The sequence below is a fragment of the Rhamphochromis sp. 'chilingali' genome (assembly GCF_963969265.1).
Source record: "Rhamphochromis sp. 'chilingali' genome assembly, chromosome: 4".
Taxonomy (NCBI): Eukaryota; Metazoa; Chordata; class Actinopteri; order Cichliformes; family Cichlidae; genus Rhamphochromis; species Rhamphochromis sp. 'chilingali'.
Window position 1 is genome coordinate 23,338,073 of NC_137948.1, and position 17,785 is coordinate 23,355,857.

At 39.4% G+C, this 17,785-nt stretch overlaps 2 protein-coding genes across 4 annotated transcripts; one reads left to right on the forward strand and one right to left on the reverse strand.

Annotated features, from left to right (window-relative positions):
- Positions 1–4,449: 4,449 nt before the first annotated feature.
- On the reverse strand, positions 4,450–8,763 carry aptx (aprataxin). 3 transcript variants are annotated; one of them, XM_080881457.1, is made up of 7 exons: positions 8,534–8,763; positions 7,457–7,503; positions 7,057–7,218; positions 6,906–6,965; positions 6,587–6,813; positions 5,047–5,150; positions 4,450–4,938 (listed from the first exon to the last, which is right to left on the reverse strand). In XM_080881457.1, the coding sequence occupies exons 1-7, from the start codon at positions 8,661–8,663 to the stop codon at positions 4,790–4,792; spliced, it is 879 nt and encodes a 292-aa protein (XP_080737583.1). In that variant the 5' UTR covers positions 8,664–8,763; the 3' UTR covers positions 4,450–4,789. The 3 variants fall into 3 exon arrangements, with proteins under 3 accessions (XP_080737583.1, XP_080737582.1, XP_080737584.1); XM_080881456.1 differs by having other exon boundaries at positions 7,057–7,335; XM_080881458.1 differs by lacking the exon at positions 7,457–7,503.
- Positions 8,736–14,556, forward strand: dnaja1 (DnaJ heat shock protein family (Hsp40) member A1). Its single transcript, XM_080881455.1, has 9 exons — positions 8,736–8,866; positions 10,127–10,273; positions 10,365–10,554; positions 11,835–11,939; positions 12,047–12,274; positions 12,371–12,485; positions 12,696–12,811; positions 13,395–13,495; positions 13,733–14,556. Exons 2-9 carry the CDS (start codon positions 10,142–10,144, stop codon positions 13,964–13,966), a joined length of 1,221 nt encoding a protein of 406 aa, XP_080737581.1. The 5' UTR covers positions 8,736–8,866; positions 10,127–10,141; the 3' UTR covers positions 13,967–14,556.
- Positions 14,557–17,785: the final 3,229 nt, after the last annotated feature.

Consider the following 17,785-nt stretch of genomic DNA (forward strand, 5'->3'; position numbering starts at 1 on the left):
CATGCCCTCCTGGGTTTTAAATGCACCTTAGAACACACATGCATCAACACTACAATGAGCGGGTGGAGGGAGGTTTGGAGTCTTCTCTCACCCCCATTCTCTGCGACCTGCTGGAGCGGGGGGGCTAGGAGGAGGAGTGCGGTCTGGAGTGTGGGGCCTCCCTGCTGCTGCAGAGTCGGGGCGGTCTGCCTCCCCCCACCGCAGGGAAAAGGGTAACACCACCTGGGTCTGGGGGCAGTTCCCCCCCTCCAGGAGCAAGGGTACCTAGACCCGGTTTGTAGAGTACGCTTGGGGAGTGTGATCGTGTGTACAGCGTCTCTTTATGTCTGTCTCCACGTTGGTTGAGTGTGGAGTAAGTGTATATGAGAGCATGAGGGTGGGAATGGATGTTTGTATATGTGTGTGCCTGTATTTCTGTGTCTATATGTCAGGTTGGGTGTCAGGCGCCACCTCTCTGGGGACATCTTAGGCCCTCCAAGGTATGGAGGCCTATCTCCCCCTACCACCACTTCCCCTGCCAGTGGCGGACTCCCTCAGACATCGGTGCGTTGGAGGTTCTTTGTGTCCGGGGATGGGCGTCCAGGTACACACCGGCTCACTCCTTGGCGGCCGCTTATCGGGGCCTGGAGCCTGGGGCTTGCTCGGGCCACTTCGGCGGTGGGGTGCCCCCGGCCTCTCGGCCTGGGGCTCGGTCACTCAGGCACGGCTGGCTGCCGGCGGAGCTCACGGGCGCGTCACTGCAACTCCCCCTGGCTTCTGCTCCGCGGCTGCTGAGTGAGCCCTCATCTGGGACTCTCCTCAGCTCTTTCTGGGACAGTGGCGCGGCTGCCCCTCTGTTGGTCTTCCTTGGTCTCTTGTGTTCTGGGGGCCTCTGGATGTCTGGAGTTTTGATCTCCTCCACACCTGCTTCACGCCCTGGAGGACGGGGCTGTGGCCCCCCCACACCCTCTAGCAGATTATTACATGAAGGAACCTTTTAAAAAACAAAAAACAAGCGCGTCCATGCTCACAGATGTACACACGGGTGATCACACCCACAAACTACACCCTTTTTGGCTCCTACCTCAAAGCACACTGTGTTCTGTTGATCTTACGTGCTGCACAATAATGTTTAATATTTAGTATTTACTGTCATATTCCCATATATCATTGTGATGTTGCTTATTCTATTACTCTTGTTCTCTTCTGCTTGTTTTCTTTTTTCTTTCTCAGCAGGTGACCCAGGTGATTGATATATGCATTTTTTTTTCTCTGCCCGTTCTGTTGGTTTTTGTCTTTTGCCCTTCTCCCCCGTCCCTCTTCTCAGCTGTTTCTCTTTCCCTCTTTCTTTCTCCCCTTCTTTCCCCCAGTCAAGTCTGTCCCATATTCAGTAAGTGAAAATAAAATAAACAATAAAAGGTGAATCAAATGGACCATTATGGCAAGGCTGGGATGGTCAATTTGGTAAAGTAAATCCGTTGGGCATCTTTCTTTGCCTTTAGACAACAATTCTGATGGCAAAAGAGCCAAACGGGACAGACAAAAAAAAAAAAAAAAAAAAAAAAGGATCCTGGTGTTATTTGTCTCTCAGAAACAGTTCATAACTTCCCTTCAACTCATTCATGTAACCTCAAAGGTAAGCCTGTTTCTCCATCACCTGCTCAGCTCTGATGATTCAGTAAGGACATCTCGTGGTTTCATCTTCATGTTTCCCTCTCACCGCAAACGGATATCATGACCAGCAGCTTTTACAGCCATGGCTCCAGCAAACCTCAGCTGATACTAGAAAGTAATATTAAATACATTCTAACAACAGCTTATCAGGCAGCGGATAAACAACGTGCTGTTGTTGTTTATCCGCTGGTCTCCTCTTTCTAGCGCAAAGTGGGCGATAAAAAACAAACAAGATGGGACTTGCTGCAGAAAAGCCGATCAGCTGATCATTGATCAGTTTCATGTTTGAAGTAATAACAGGAGAGGAAGGGGGAGTGAATGAGAGAAGTAGATGCAACTGCGCTGCAAAGACAGAATAACTCCAGCTTTGTGTCTATTTTTTAATTCTAGCTGAGGTAAGGGACAAATCGCTTCCTTTTCACCTCAAACTGGAACTCAAATGACCAGTCCAGCTGTGGCTCAATATATCAGTTGTTAAGCTTAACGTGGAAATACTATGCAAACATTCAGGGATGAACTTACATACTTGCTTTACTTCTCTGGGATAGTTTTCGCAGAGATGAAATGCTGCTGTTAGGAAGCATGTAGCAGCTCCAAATGCTCCAACTGACGCTGGCAGGGCATACTGCTCCGATGCGCCGAGCTGGGTTACGCCAAGTAGCGCGTTTTGTGATACTTCGGATGGGATTACATTTTTGATTTCTCTCTGATATCCGATCCAGTAATTTAAGTCAGTATCGGACAGATACCGATAGGTAATATCAGATCGGTCCATCTCTAAAAATTACAATTAGCTACTGAAAAATAGTGGCAGGACAGCTGAATAAACAAAGAATAAAAATTTTAAGCTGAGTGCACCTCTACAATAATACATTTTTAAGCAAAATGCTGTCCTGCATATTAGAGGGGGGGAATTGATCCAAATATTGATAGTATGAAAACAACTTTTTGTGTTTACTATCACGTCTCTTTAATTAATGGTCTATAACACATTTAAACCACAGGATTGTTACAGCCATTTAGAGGTCATTAAAATATGTTCCAAATTTGGCTAATGGATGCTGGTTAGGCTAATCTCACAGCCTAAATCACGAGGTACTGTTCTCCCCTACATAAACTCCCTTTATAGGTTAAAAGTAGGCTATTGTTATTGGTATCGGATCACTAGCAAAGACAGCATTGTCGCAGAGTATTGCTGTTTATTACTGATACTTCTTAAATGAAATACTAGCACATAATACCTGCCTTGTAGTCGAATGTGAAACTACGACGTGTGATATGTATGACTCTCTATATAAATGGTACTTTCTCATTCGCAGACGTGGCCGGTTAGCTCAGTTGGTTAGAGCGTGGTGCTAATAACGCCAAGGTCGCGGGTTCGATCCCCGTACGGGCCAGTCGAGCCTTTTTGTTTAATTTATTTTTACATTTCTGTTGTACTGGTTGATGACGATATTACCCTAAAAATACTGAATATCGTGTGGAGAAGTAGTTCGTCAATAGACAAATCTCGAAAACTGTCGCGGCTTATATGAAAAGTCCCCACTAGATGGTACCAAATCTTCATGTTGTATTGTGTACTAATGCAAATTACGTTTTTATAATCTTTCTTGAGGAAAAGGGCGAAACCGTATACAACAATCTGGAAAAACGCCAGGAAAAACAAATACAATATAAAAGTTGATATACTGCACAGAATCAGTCACAAAGCATAGTGGAGACTAAAGGAAATTTCCAGTTGATTCACATTGTCCACCAGCAAAATATGTCTGCCAATGTCCAGGAGACAATTCACCCATATTTATGGTCTAAATATGTTCTCTCCACCGAGAAGGTCACCAATAATCTGTTTAATGACCATGTCAACATAACTGTCTGATTCAATATCATAGTACACCTGGTTTTCCATAATTTACTGAGATTTATGACAAACTGTGAGGCAAAAAGCGCTTTTGGGTTTTCTGGCAGACAGTTTAATTACAAATTTTATAAGATGGTAGTGAGACCTGCTATTATGTGTGGTTTGGGGGGGAAAAGACAAGAGGTGGAGCTGAAGATGCTGAGATCATCGGACCAGGATGGGTGGGATTAGAAATGATCATCAGAGGGACAGCTCAGGTCGAACAGTCCAGAGAATCAAGGATCAGATGGTTTGGACATGTGCAGAGGAGGGAGATGTATTGTACAAAGCATGTTGAATATGGAGCTTCAAGGCAGGAGAACACGAAGGAAGGCCACAGAAGAGGTTCTTGAATGTAGTGAAGGAGGATATGCAAATGATTGGTGTGACTAGAGATACTGCGAGTGTGTGGGTGTAAAGAGGCTGTGCTCTGGTAATGGTTTAAACAGATTTCTCAATCACATAATTAGAATGAGAATCAAAATACTGAGACGTAGGTATTAGCAGTAGGTGGCTGAGCAAGCTTTAACTGTTATTTGCTAAAGGAGTACTGTAATAGCAGCAAAGAAAAAGTACAAAAAGTTCTCCCAAGTACCAATGTGTTATTTGACTGTCTGCTACTATTTCAACACATCAAAGCAGTACAGTTTTTTTCCAGCAAGCTATTTTTCCTTATATAAAAACCTGTAAGTTCGAAAGGTTTCTTTTATACTTTTTGAAACAAATGTTGATTTCTGTGGCAGCTGTGCCAGCTCTGAAAGCGAGTTAATGCATTCCCAGTACAATACATCGACAGCTTCCTTTGTTTTCTGTAAATCTGCATTAAAAATCAGTCTAAACTTGATGCACTGCAGGACTTAAAAGAGGCAACTTTAATTGAAAAGATATAGGCAGCATTTAGTTCTTAGAAAATATTTATTGCAAAATATTTTAACATGTTTGAAATGGTATTAACACTAAATGAAATCCATGACCTTGCATTACACTGATGGCATTTACCTTGAACGTTTTGTAGCTTGACACTCAATTTCCTATTAAACTGGAAAACCCTAAAAAGCTGAAAAGCAACAAACATTGAAGACCTTTGGAATTTGTAATCAGGCCAATAATTATGGAAGCTACAGGAACTTAACATTGTACAAAAGAATGAATCTATACTATAAAAAAAAGTTAACATGAGATATGTGATCAATGAAAACCCAGAGCATGAGCATGAGTTACAGTCACATTGTTATCTCAGAAATGAGACTTCAGGTGTTCCTTCAGTGCCGGTATAGTGGGAAGCTCATTGCGACACACGTGGCAGCGGAGAGGTAGCTTCAACAACTCACTGGTGCCTTCTTTCACAGTGACTTTTCCATCAGTTTCAAGCATCTGAATGACATCTGCAGGAAGAAAAACACAAAGTATTTTGAGTCCACAGTATAAATGATTTGCTCTAAAGCCAAATTATTTCTAAGCAGGTGTTAAAAATAAACTAGAACTGTTCTTACCCTTAGACTCAATGAAGTAATCTGTTGTAAATGAGTTCCAATGCTTTTTGTTCTTTAAACAAGGTGAGTCAAAGTCTTGGCTGATCACGTGGAGGTGAACATGGCTGAAAGAGAGAAAATTTCAAAGCCACATTAAAAACCTGTTTAAGATTAGAAAGTAAAGTCTGAAGCGTTTACATTTCAGATCTTAGCCACAAGATGGCAGCAGATGTCCAAAACAGCTTCTAGCTTCAAGTTTCGTGGCACTTTTATTCCAAAATAATGTGGGAAGAATCTAGACCTGGGGTCCCCAATCTCAGTCCACGAGGGCCGGTGTCCCTGCAGGTTTTAGGTCTCACCCTGGGTCAACACACCTGAATCACATGATTAGCTCATTACCAGGCCTCTGGAGAACTTCAAGACATGTTGAGGAGGTAATTTATCCATTTAAATCAGCTGTGATGGATCAAGGACACATCTAAAACCTGCAGGGACACCGGCCCTCGTGGACTGGGATTGGGGACCCCTGATCTAGACACTCACACAGTATGTAGTAGTTATTTTAAGGTAATGATTGTTGTTTATGTGTCAGACGTTGGGACCACACCACAATTTATTAGATTCATTTTTCAAATACAATAATACATCTGCATCACATTTCTCTTTAATGGTTTTAAAGATGTTTTACATGTTCATATGAAAAATTAAAGCCAGATCAGAAGAACAGGATGAAACATTAAAAACGCAAATTTGAAAAATCAGAGCCTTTGTAAATGAAAACATAAAAAACAGACAAATAAAAGTAAAGGTTCAATGCGGAAATGATGAGCAATTAAGGTTCATTTAAACTAAGCGTAAACATGAAATGTACTTATTTTAAGCATAGAGAAGTCTGCACAGTTTTTTTTAAATTAACATTTATTCCCAGAAAGTTAGGATTCCCTTTCAAAATTGCTTCCAAATGTATTCTGTTGACGCTTTTGTTTTTTAGCTTTTAACGACCACGTGATTGATTTCACAAGCTTTTGAGTCAGAATGAAAATCCTTAACCCTAACCTCTTAAAAGTCATTAACTTCAGAGCTTCTTTAACCTTGAGTACCACATTAACTGGAGTGTCTACCTGGTAAACAAACAAACAAACAAACAAAAATGCTTACTTTGATTTTTAATTGACTTCGAACTGTCTTTCATTTCCTGAATTTCTCTCTACAATTTATTGGTCTTAATTTTTAGTTTATTCTGCCCTGTACTTCTTTATTTCATTCAGTCTTTGTTTTATTTTGCTGATCTCTGAAGCACTTTTTAAGGTAGATTCTGAAAAATTCTCTATAAAACCAACAATTATTATCATTATTATCACTATTCTTATTCTAATTTAAAACTGTTTTTTGTTGTTTTTAATTGTTTGTTATAGCAGTCTCAATAAACACATCCACTAAAGCCTCATCAGTCAAATTGTAGTAAAAGGACTAAGTCTAAGCATATTACCTCCATATTTTTAGTTTAGTTTAGTTACTCTCCCAAGTTCACAAAATCATTTCATATAGTCTAAATTTTTACCTCATGCTTGGGATGGCGTGGTATCCCGTGCGGAACTGCACCGAACTACAATCTGGGCGCTGTTGAATCATTTGGTCAGCAACTTTCTGCATGTGTTTCACCAGATCACAGTGCTCAGTGCGCAAAGCCTTCAGGCTGGGAATTGACTGCCACGGGAGCACAAGCCAGTGGTGGCGAGCTTTGGGGTATTTATCTTTAATAACGACCACTTTATCATCCTTGTACACCTAGTTTAAAAAAGTTAAAAATTGGATATTAGAGACAAAATCCAGTTCTCCAGTCAACATCACATCGTGAGTCTCTTTTATAGAACGGCTACCTGCATCTTGGGGTCTTGCATTGATGTCTTAAGGCCTTGACTCCAGTGTCCAGCATTTTCCTGCAACCGATATTAGGGGACATGTTTCTTCTGGATAATGTATTCCTTCAAACTCAAAACATGAAAACAATCGAAACATTTTTTTTCTTACATTTGTTTTTGGGGAATCAGCGTGACTGACTGACACTGAGATCCTTTCTGTTTGTTTGTCTGCTTTCATACTCTGAGCGTCCCTCTGGCTCTCTCGGTCCTCTGAAGTGGACTCTCGCTGCCTTTTTGTTCCACTTTGGCTGCCAGTGGGATCCTCTTTGAACTGTACAGTGTAGGGGTAAAGCTGATTGACAATATGAAGGCGCTGTCCAGGCTTTATTTTGACCTCACTGTCTTTACCAACCACCACGGAGTCTACAGAGGTGGGGTTTAAGCCCAGCTTTGGAATAAAAATGGGGATATAAAAGACAGATTGTAAGATTATATAGTAAAAAGTGGAAGATGGGAAAAAGTTTAACCTCTTTATAGATATTCAAATTATGAATGTGTAAGTATCTTACCTGTTTAACTTTGACATAACCTTTGTTGCATTCTGCTTTCAGCTCCACTGGTTGGAAAAGGATAACATTTGCAAAAGTCACACTTTCCACATATTAATGATAAAATCTTTGGGAAATTTATAATAGTTTAGAAAGTCAATTAAAAATGTTGTAAATGGGTTTGGGCTTCCTATGGGTCCTCCAGCTTCCTCCCACAGTCCAAAGATATACATGTTAGTGGTGATTCTAATATACCCATGGATGTGAGGCAGATACACTGTTTGTAGTGTATAGTTTAATGTATGGTTTTGGCTTTGTGTGCTCAGTAAGACGCTTAATAAGTGCTTAACCTCAATATTACAGAAATGCATTCGGCCCTTCAGTTGATCCATCAACTATTAATCAAAGCCTCATCAGAAATGGTCTCACTGGAGAGGTGACAGTCGTGAAAGAAAGAAGGGAAATGGGGAGAAAGGGTTTCAGTTCAGGTTGAGAACTGGAATGAAAAATCAAGGGCGACGGGTATTATGGCGTGTCAAATCCAAATTTAAACATTTTGGTTCAATGTGTTACTAATATGTAAGAAGGAGGTCAGGAGAAACACAACAGTAAATGTCTACAGGCATATGTAAAACACAGTGGAGGCTCGGTCTGCGTTTCAGCCAGTGTTGCTGAGATCTTATCAAAATTGATGGAATTATGAATGCAGAGAAGTACCATCACATTTTGATTCACCTTGCATCTGGAAAGCACCTGATTGGCAACAGCTAAATTTTTCAGCATCAGCTATCATCCTTGTTAAAGCAGTCTGTGATCACCTTGATTGAGAACGAAACAAAAGGCGGCCAACATCTAAAGAAGCGATTTGAATGTCATTCAAGAAGCCTGGAGTTCTCCAGGCTTCTTGAAGATCGCTTAAACAGATTACAAGAACACCTGCCTAAGAGAGCTCAGGCTGTGTTGACGTGGCCATAACCTTAGCGGTCATACAATACATCTCTTTTTTTAATCTTTCTTTTTTATTTTGATAAAAAAAAATACTTCAATAGTTGATCTAATTGTTAACACTGCTAGTGTTTCAGACTGAGATGCTGTTACCTTGCTGCCGAGAGCATTTTTTGTCTTTGATGGTTGTTTCTGGCCCTCGCCCCAACACAACAGTCTGTAAATGAGGGAGCTGGATGGGTTTATGATTCCCCTCCTCGCTAATAAGCCAACAGAGTGGCATTTTATCATCGTTTGCCTTCGGCCTCGCAACCAGGGTTTCTGTTTCCAACAGTTCACGCTTGTTTGGGTGACTGGGGGCTCCGTCGCAGGAAATAAACGTCACCGGACGCGACTTTCATTTACGATAGAGGCGGGTTAGAAGAACCTTCTAGAAGAGTTGCTGTGAACGGAGGTTGTGAGGCGACATCATTGTCTTCATATAAGGTTGGAAAACAGTAATTATCTGTTCACACGGTGTTTATCACAAGTGTCATGTGTATTTTTTGGTCGGTGTTTAAGTTGAGAAAACAACAAAGCTAATCTTTTTTTTTTTCCTTAGCCGGGCTAAGTAGCTCAAATAGCCTCGTAGGGCCCGAGCAGCCCCAGTTTGTGCCCCTCATGTAACAGCATACATTTAACCACTGGATTATGTAAAACCTAAGTAACTGGACATGTCTGAAAAGTACCAAAAGGAGCGTTCGACAACAGTATTGAGTTGTTTTTATTGATTCATAAACACCTCTGAAACCAACTGGATACAAACATCTTGTTCAAATATACTGTGATCTTTTATTCCCACTAATAAAAGATTACAAATAGTTGAGTCGCCAAGTTTTACTATCGCTTCTAAAACAAATATGGCAGCGTTGAGTAAACAAATTACTCAACGCCGGACAGAAAGCGAAGGCACTACTGGTCTTTGCTCCTTTTTACAACGGAAAAGGTCTTGTGTAGGACTTGCTAGTTATCTGTTTTTAAAAGGGCTGGATTGAGGCTGTATTTGTGTGGTGCTGGTAACTGGTAGCTAATTCTTTGAATCCCCACCCACCCCCCGTGAAGGGATTTAGCGACTCTGTTATGATAATGAGGAATAAGTTGCTGGTTTGGATCTACTTCACCCTTTAGAGTAGGGATGCCAGACTCGATTCACATTGTGAACTCCAGTTTGAGCTTGAGTGGGCCAGATTGGTGAAAGTAAAATAATAAAAATGCTGCTGTAGTGAAATGAATCTGTCAGCAGGTCTCTTTAGGCTTAAAGAAATGTGTCAAATTAACAGAAAAGGTAAGTCATTGAGTGTCTGGCAATTATTTTGTTAACAGAAACTGTATTAGATGGTGAAAAAACAGGAACGTTTTTGTCATTTAGTTCGTTACTTACTACTCTGACGTACTATAAATGGCCATGAACGTATGAAAATACAATTAGAAGTCCAAAATTAACGTCTGTGTGCACATTTTCTAAAGCTCTCCGGAGGGCTAGGTTGAAGTCTTTGCTGGGCTGATTGTGGCCCACAAGCTTTATGTTTCAGTCATCACCTCCCATCTAATCACAAAGTATTTCCAGGTTGATAGTTTAGGGTGACAGTGTCCATGCAGATCACATGCAATGTCCTCTATGGTCACAAGATCTGAGCTCAGATTCACAAGAAGCTGAACATTTATGAACTTTATTTTATTTATGAATATTTGATTTATTTATTTCAGTTTCTCAAGGCAAACATGGTCAAAGAAACAGGTTTTTACGACACTTTGGGTGTGCCACCCAGCGCAACTCCAGATGAGCTGAAAAAGGCCTATCGCAAACTGGCTTTGAAATATCACCCCGATAAAAATCCCACAGAAGGAGAGAAGGTGTGTAGTATTTTCTTACTGTCATTAACATCAACAGGTGAGGCACACGTCTTCTGACACGGTCTGTCTTCTCTTTTTTCTTTTCTTCAAGTTCAAGCAGATCTCACAGGCCTATGAGATTTTGTCAGATCCGAAGAAGAGAGAGATTTATGACCGGGGAGGTGAAAAGGCTATAAAAGAAGGAGGAACTGGCGGTGGAGGTGGTGGGGGCTTTGCATCACCCATGGATATCTTTGACTTGTTTTTTGGTGGAGGCAGCCGGATGCATAGAGAGCGAAAAGGTAGGCAAATGTTGAGAGGATATAGCTGTGAAATAATATGTAAAGCCATTTAGTTTGCCTGTGTTAAATATGTTCTCTGATGCAATGCGATATGAAAGAAAACTGGTTCTAAAGACTCAGACACAAAGAGTTTGAATCTGTTAAATCATACTGTGGCTTGGTGCTGTATGATCTTTAATACACCCCCACCCCTAATCGTGATGTAGAGTTTTTGTTTTTTTTTTACAAGTACACTATTTTACACTAGAGGTCAGTCATGAAACAGATAACACAGGTCTGCAACCTAAAAACTGCACGGGATTCTTTGACTGTTTCTTATAGATTTTTACTCACTGAAACCGGGGAAAATATTTTTAAAATTCAATCTCGTCATGTTTTCTTGCAAAACTCGTGTTTTTTAGTGTAATTAAGCATACAATTTCCCTTTTTAAACTGAAATCTGGTATCCTATACTTGAGTCAAAAAAGCGTATCTAATAATGATTTCTTACATTCATTTAATATTACTAAGAGTGAGACTCAAGAGAAATACAAATAGAAAATACAAGGAATTGAGTGAGGTAAGTGGAGGGTTATTTTCTTCATGGCGAAAGGTAGGGAATCTTAAAAAAATATGTTTGGTTAATTGTAATAAAACATTGTTAATTGTTTGTTTGTTTTTTTTTATCACTGTTGTGCTTTTTTTATGTAAACTCCTCATGTTTTGCAAAAAATCTGTACGTGATGGAGGGAAATGGAGATCGTTTTTGGATTCAGCACTCTAAAAACAATAACATTTACCAAAAATATCACATGCAGCTGAAAAATCTTTTTTGTTTTTTTGCAGACTTGTGTAATTGGCAGAGCCAGAGAATGCCAAGCAAACAAAGATTATCTCTGTACTCATAGTTTTAGCTGAAATAAAGTAGAACAGTCTTTAAAGGCTTGAAAGTTCATGCTCATACCGTAAGAGACTTGTTACTCACGGGTACACGTGCCCCTAAAGCATGCCTGATTTATGCTCTGTTTTGCGCTAGATGGCTTTAGAATTTGCTTTAGAATTACAAAGAGACAGTGTGAGAAATGCTTTCTGAAAAAATGTCTCACTCTTCGAACGTAGAGAGTTTGAATGTTTGAGTTTGGGTTTTTTTTTTTCTACTTATTACTGCATTTCAAATGTACAGCAAAATGATTGAATTATTGAAAGCTTGTCTTAGTGGTTTCTCTGGGAGACCTCTCAGGCTTAAGTGTTACTGCTGAAATCTGTGATATAACTAACTGTGCAATATTGTTGCCCCCCAGGGAAGAATATTGTTCATCAGATTACAGTGACGCTAGAAGAGCTTTATAATGGAGCAACAAGAAAACTTGCTGTCCCAAAGAATACCATTTGTGACAGATGTGAAGGTATGTTTCTCTTAAAAAGTTGCTTAGATGTTAGTGAGATGTGCGTCACATCAGTCTGGTGCAAGTTATCTAACCAAACTGTTTCTCCTGCATTATTCATTTGGCAGGTCGTGGAGGTCGTAAAGGAGCGGTACAGGTGTGCATGTCTTGTCATGGCACAGGGATGCAAGTCCGCGTACACCAGTTACTTCCAGGTATGGTACAGCAGATGTCCACAGTGTGCCACAGCTGCCAAGGACAAGGAAAAAGAATCAGCCAAAAGGACCGCTGCAAAGCATGCGGAGGCCGGAAGATCCTACGACAGAAGAAGATCTTGGAGGTCCACATTGACAAAGGTGAGAGAAATGTAAAACTTTTTTTTTGCGTCTGTTTGTGTGCAAACAAGGAAAACGGTAAACCTGTACATATGTTACCCGGTGACATTTACACAGGAATGAGAGATGGCCAGAAAATTGTTTTACATGGAGAGGGAGACCAGGAGCCGGGACTCGAGCCAGGCGACATCATCATTGTTTTAGATCAGCGAGACCATGCACAATTCACCAGGTAAAAAGAAGCTGCTCTTAAGTGTCTTTTTGTTGTTTTGAATGTTAACTAGGATGATAAACCAAGGTTGGTGCTTTACCATCACCCTCTCATCCTTTTGTGCAATAAAAATAAAATTAATTTCCATGTCCATGCTGTAGGCTGACGTTTGACTTTCTTTTTGCTTTTCTTTTTGTTTGTTTTTTTTGGTCTTCATTTTTGTCTAACTAGGAAAGGAGAGGACCTCATCATGTCCATGGAGTTGCAGCTGGTTGAGGCTTTATGTGGTTTCAAGAACCCCATTCAGACACTGGACAACAGAACTCTCCTCATCACATCACATCCAGGTAAATCAAAGTGGGAAATGCTTTTTGGGAGTTACTTTGATTGGCAACCAGATTGGTGTATGAAAATATTCTTATGTATAATGAGGTAGCATCAGCAGGCTCAGGTCCATTTTTGTTTTTTGTTTTTTTTTTATTGTTCTGCTTTAGAGGATATGAATGTATTATTGAAAAATGCATCCAATGAATAACACATATTGAATTTAGAAACTGTCATAGCGCTTTTTAAAATAATTCCAGGTGATTGATGTTTGAAAGATTTCTCTGTGAGATGTGAACCGTGTTTTAGATGTGTTGTGTCATTGTGATGTCCTCCTTTTCCAGAACAGTTAAAATCATTTTTTTTGAAAAATATGAATAAACAGTGATGATTTTATTTTTTTTTTGTTTAGATTGACTTAATGGGCCTAATGTTATTGTCAGCCAAGCAAGCCACATTTGGTGTGGCTTGTACTTCACAGTGAAACTAGGCCACCTTGTCAAGACCACTGGACCTCTACCGTACAGTAGTTAAAATAAACTACAAACTCATTCTTACTCAGTTAATTTATTTTGATGTTGTATATATTTGTTTTTTAAATTACAGGGGAGTTGATCAGGCCTGGCGACACTAAGTGTGTCCTGAATGAAGGGATGCCCACGTATCGCAGGCCGTTTGAGAAGGGGCGTCTCATTATTCACTTCTCGGTAAGAATCTCTTTGGCATTTATTGGGGTTTTTTGTTTTGTTTTTTTTAATGCCTTTGTCTTTTATATTTTTATGACTAAATTACGCATAAGTAAGCAAAGCAGCTGATGAGGCCCATATTTGCAAACATTGACACCATTAAAATAACATAAAGTGTTAGCATTTTTCTGCATTATAATATGCGTGTATGGTCTATTGTGGAGCTGCAACTGAATCTATTTACGGATGTTTCATTAGGTGGTGTTCCCAAAAGCTAATTTCCTCCCCGAACATAAGCTGAAGGAGCTGGAGCGCTATCTCCCAGAAAAGATGGATGCAGAGCAGCCAGACAGTATGGACGATGACCTCTACATCTATGCTGACCTGGAGGACTGTGACTTTGAGAACAGGAGAAGATACAGAAATGAGTGCTACTACATGGACGAAGACGACTACGCCACCACTGGTGGTGTTCAGTGCCAGACGTCTTAAGCAACAGCTGGCCTTTGTCTATTCCAGAAGCTTAGATCCTCATCTCCAATGCAAAGCACCTTTTTTTTTTTTGGTTACCTGTGCACTTTTAACTTTATTTTCCTTAAAAATCAATTCGTCTCTTTAGTTTGTTTGAAGTTGGTTCATAAAACTGTTTCCCAATGCCCTGTGAATGTTAAAATTGCAGGATTTGAACTTAGATGCAGTTCAGTGGAATTCCTTTTCATCTAGGACCCCCTTTTTTTTTCTTTTTTCTTTTTTTTTTTTTTTTTCCTTCTTCTTCTGTCATTCACACTGTGATTAAAGATGAGGGCTGGTATAACAGGCTTCAGGGAAAAGCATGACGGCCTGCTTTTTGTGCAGTTACACTAAAACTGATGACAATAATAGGTAAATAACCTATATATATATAGAGAGAGAGAGAGAAATCTAAATCAGGCGTTGAAAACCACTTTTTGTAGTCTCATCCATTTTTGGTGTCTGTAGCTCTTTCAGACATGAAACTTGTAACGGCGCTGAATCTGTCAGTCTCTTAAAGTAACAACATTCTGTCTTTCAGTCAGTGTTCCTCATGCCTTCATTCAGACATCCCTGTGACTGTGACAGAGATCCACGGTATGTGCACAATATCAGCTTTATTTGTAAAAGTCTTTGTATTTACCGGGACGTGCATTGTCAGTATTGACTCTAGCAAAGTCTAATGACAATTGTCATTAAGAGCAAGGACATCATCCCCAACCCTTTTCACAGAGGCTAGAAAACTTCATCACAGAAGAAATTTTTCTCTCTGAGCAGTTTAGAAACTGAGCTGGTGTTTTGCGTTCTATAGTGAGCTGATCGGCCCACAGAGCTACAACAGAGACGTGCACGCTTGTAATAGTGTGGGTGTCTCTCTGTTGTGACTGCATGCAGTCAGCCAAATACACATATTTTCTGACCTAGTGCGTTTGCTGCTGTAACTTTAACTCTTTACCCTTTAAAGCCTACTAGGAGTAACCCTTGGAGTTCTTTTGTGAAGAGTGGTCACATTTCTGGTTACAGTACAGAATCACAGCGACACTTCAGAAAAACAGGAAACTATTTTAATGGTTGTAAAACCACATCTTAATTGATATACAGTGAGATGTCAAAACTCGTTAAGGGAACATGTGAGGTCATCAGATGTCGTCTTTATGGGGGAAAGAGTTAATGAAAAAGCGATCAGAGTGCTGATTTATACAGCTCAGGCGTGTTTGTCTGAAAGGGGCCCACGAGGACCAGATGGTGGTGGAGGTGCTTGGAAACTTGATTTAAAACATTAAAGCTGTTGTACCCTTTCAAGGGCTATTTTTTCAGACTTTTTATGAAAAAACATGTGACAGGTTTGAAATCAGTGTAGTCATGATTAAAACAGGGAAACGGGAAGTTCAAGCCACTTAATTTCCAACTAATGTTTGAGTTTAGCGTTTTGTTTAGTTTTTTCCTGAGCTGCAGTCAGTTGTCTGTGACGATGCCGCGCACGTCTAGTATAGTGTAAGTGTGAGAGTGTGCAAAGGTATGTGCAATCACCTTATATTTTGAAAGGCTATTTATGATTCTTGTTATACTCATTTACATTTCATAATTCTTTTTTTTTTTTTTTTAATTAGAATAGGTTTACATGCTAATATTAAAAAAACTAAACACAACGTATTCTTCCGTGCCCCGCTCCATATTGCCGCTATGCCACAGTTCATCCTCTTCCTGAAATGCTCATCCTGAAAGGTCCAGCCTGCTCTGATTGGTCAGAAAAAGCTGTCTGTGGATTAAGTCTCAAGTTTCTCAGGAGCTGGGAGTGCATGAAGACTCCTACATTCAATCATTGTGACAGTAACAGAACATTTTGTGTGCTTTGCCTATGGCTGAGACATTTTAGAGACATTTCTTTCTGTGGAAAGAAGAGAATAACTTCCTTTTTGTCCTTCTCTTTCTTACCCATGTGTGTTCCCTGACATTTTTTCCCTATCACTGGACCCGTTTTCATTTTATAAAACAAAGCATAAGCAGGGCTATTTTGAATAGGTATGATTTTTCTTTGGAAACAATGGCATGGTTGTGGCAACATTGTACTCGAAAAGGTTTCTAATGTCTGCCTGTTTAGTTTTGTTGTGAGTTTAAAATCATTGGAAGACAATGAGATCAGACTCCAAAATCTAGAGTTTAAATGACAAATGAAACCAGATATTAATATTTTTCCATATTCCTTGTGAACCTTGTAAAAGCCAAAATGAGTAATGGGAGTTTATGGGTGGGCTTTTAAAATAGATAAACCTGCAAACTTTATACCTCATTAAAGTGTCTGCCTGTTTGAAAGCCTTTTCATAACTTAACTTGAAGTTACTTGATAATGCAGTTTTATTTTTCTTTCTTTTATCTCAATGGTGTTTGCCTTGGATGTTGTAAAACGGTCATGCTCACAGAAGCAAGGGTCTCCTTAAATAATGTAAGTAGTTCTTGAATGCAGATGTGAATTTGAGCGCTCATAATGTAAGGGGATTTCAATGCAAAGAGTAATTCAAGTAAATGTTGCCAAGGTTTTAAATTAACTTGATGCATGTTTGGACCAGTGGTCTACTTGTTTGTGTTCATGTTTTCTAAATAAATGTGATTTAATGGTCTTTCTAAGTTTCTGTGTAACAGTGCTTGATATCTTTTAGAAAATCTGTCTCTGCTGTTTTTCATTAAACTGGATTTTTATACCCAGATATTAAAATTCAGACACCCTGTTACAATCTAAACCACTGGCTCAAAGTATTTTTTTTTCCCTCTTTCTCTGTACATCTCACACTCTAGTCATTATTCAGTTGGATGGGAATTAATATAAAAATAGGTTTGTTTGTTTCTTCTAAAATTGAATATTTGCTGTGTTTTAATCTACAGTGACCACATATCGGGTACAGTTGCGATAGCATGCCCTTTTTTTTTTTTTTTTTCTCCCCATTTGAAGATTTTACATATGAGGGTTTTTTGTTTGTTTTTTTTAATCTCCTGGTCCTTAACGGGTTCTGAAATTAGGTAAATACAACCTTAAAATTCCAAAATATTTAACAAAAACTAAGACAAAACACAAAAATGGTGTGTGAAAGATGAGGTATACGCCATGATTCAGTAGTTTGTACAACCACATGTTGCAGCTTTGAGTCATTTGTTTATGCACAGCAGTCTCAATCAGGTTTTTATCCCTTCTGTTGTAGATTTGCTGCTGTGTTTAGGATCATTGTCCTGTTGCATGAAGTAATCTGAGGCAAGTTTGAGCTGCCTCACATTTGAATCTAGATATACAGAGGAGTTTATGGTTGACTCATTGACTGCAAGGTCCTGTACCATTATGTTGTTCATCATTTGTAGTTAATGTTAGAATGATTGTTATTATGTTTTGATATGCAAAACATTAGAACTGAAAGAGAATGTACTCTCTTTTTACTATATATATATATATAATTAAACAGGGGAAAAAATGGATGATATTCTTTTGGGCTTTGAAAATATTTTTTTCATCCGTTTCACAAAAATTTTGACTACAAGAACATGGCAACAAAAAGTGGCTTAGGAAGATATAATAGTTCATACTTTGTAATACAACTTACAAACCCGTTGGGTTCGATAACCAATCCTGTTACTTCCAGTTTTATTAATTCTTCCACATCTGGAAACTTGTTAGTGCCGAGCAGCAAAAGATTCAAATTGACTGTCCTTTTAAAAAAAAAAAAATGTTGCACATACAGTACTTGGATAAATTGCCACGTTGGGAACAAATCTAGCACTAAAGCGTATTATTATGAAATAACACAAACACCAGGT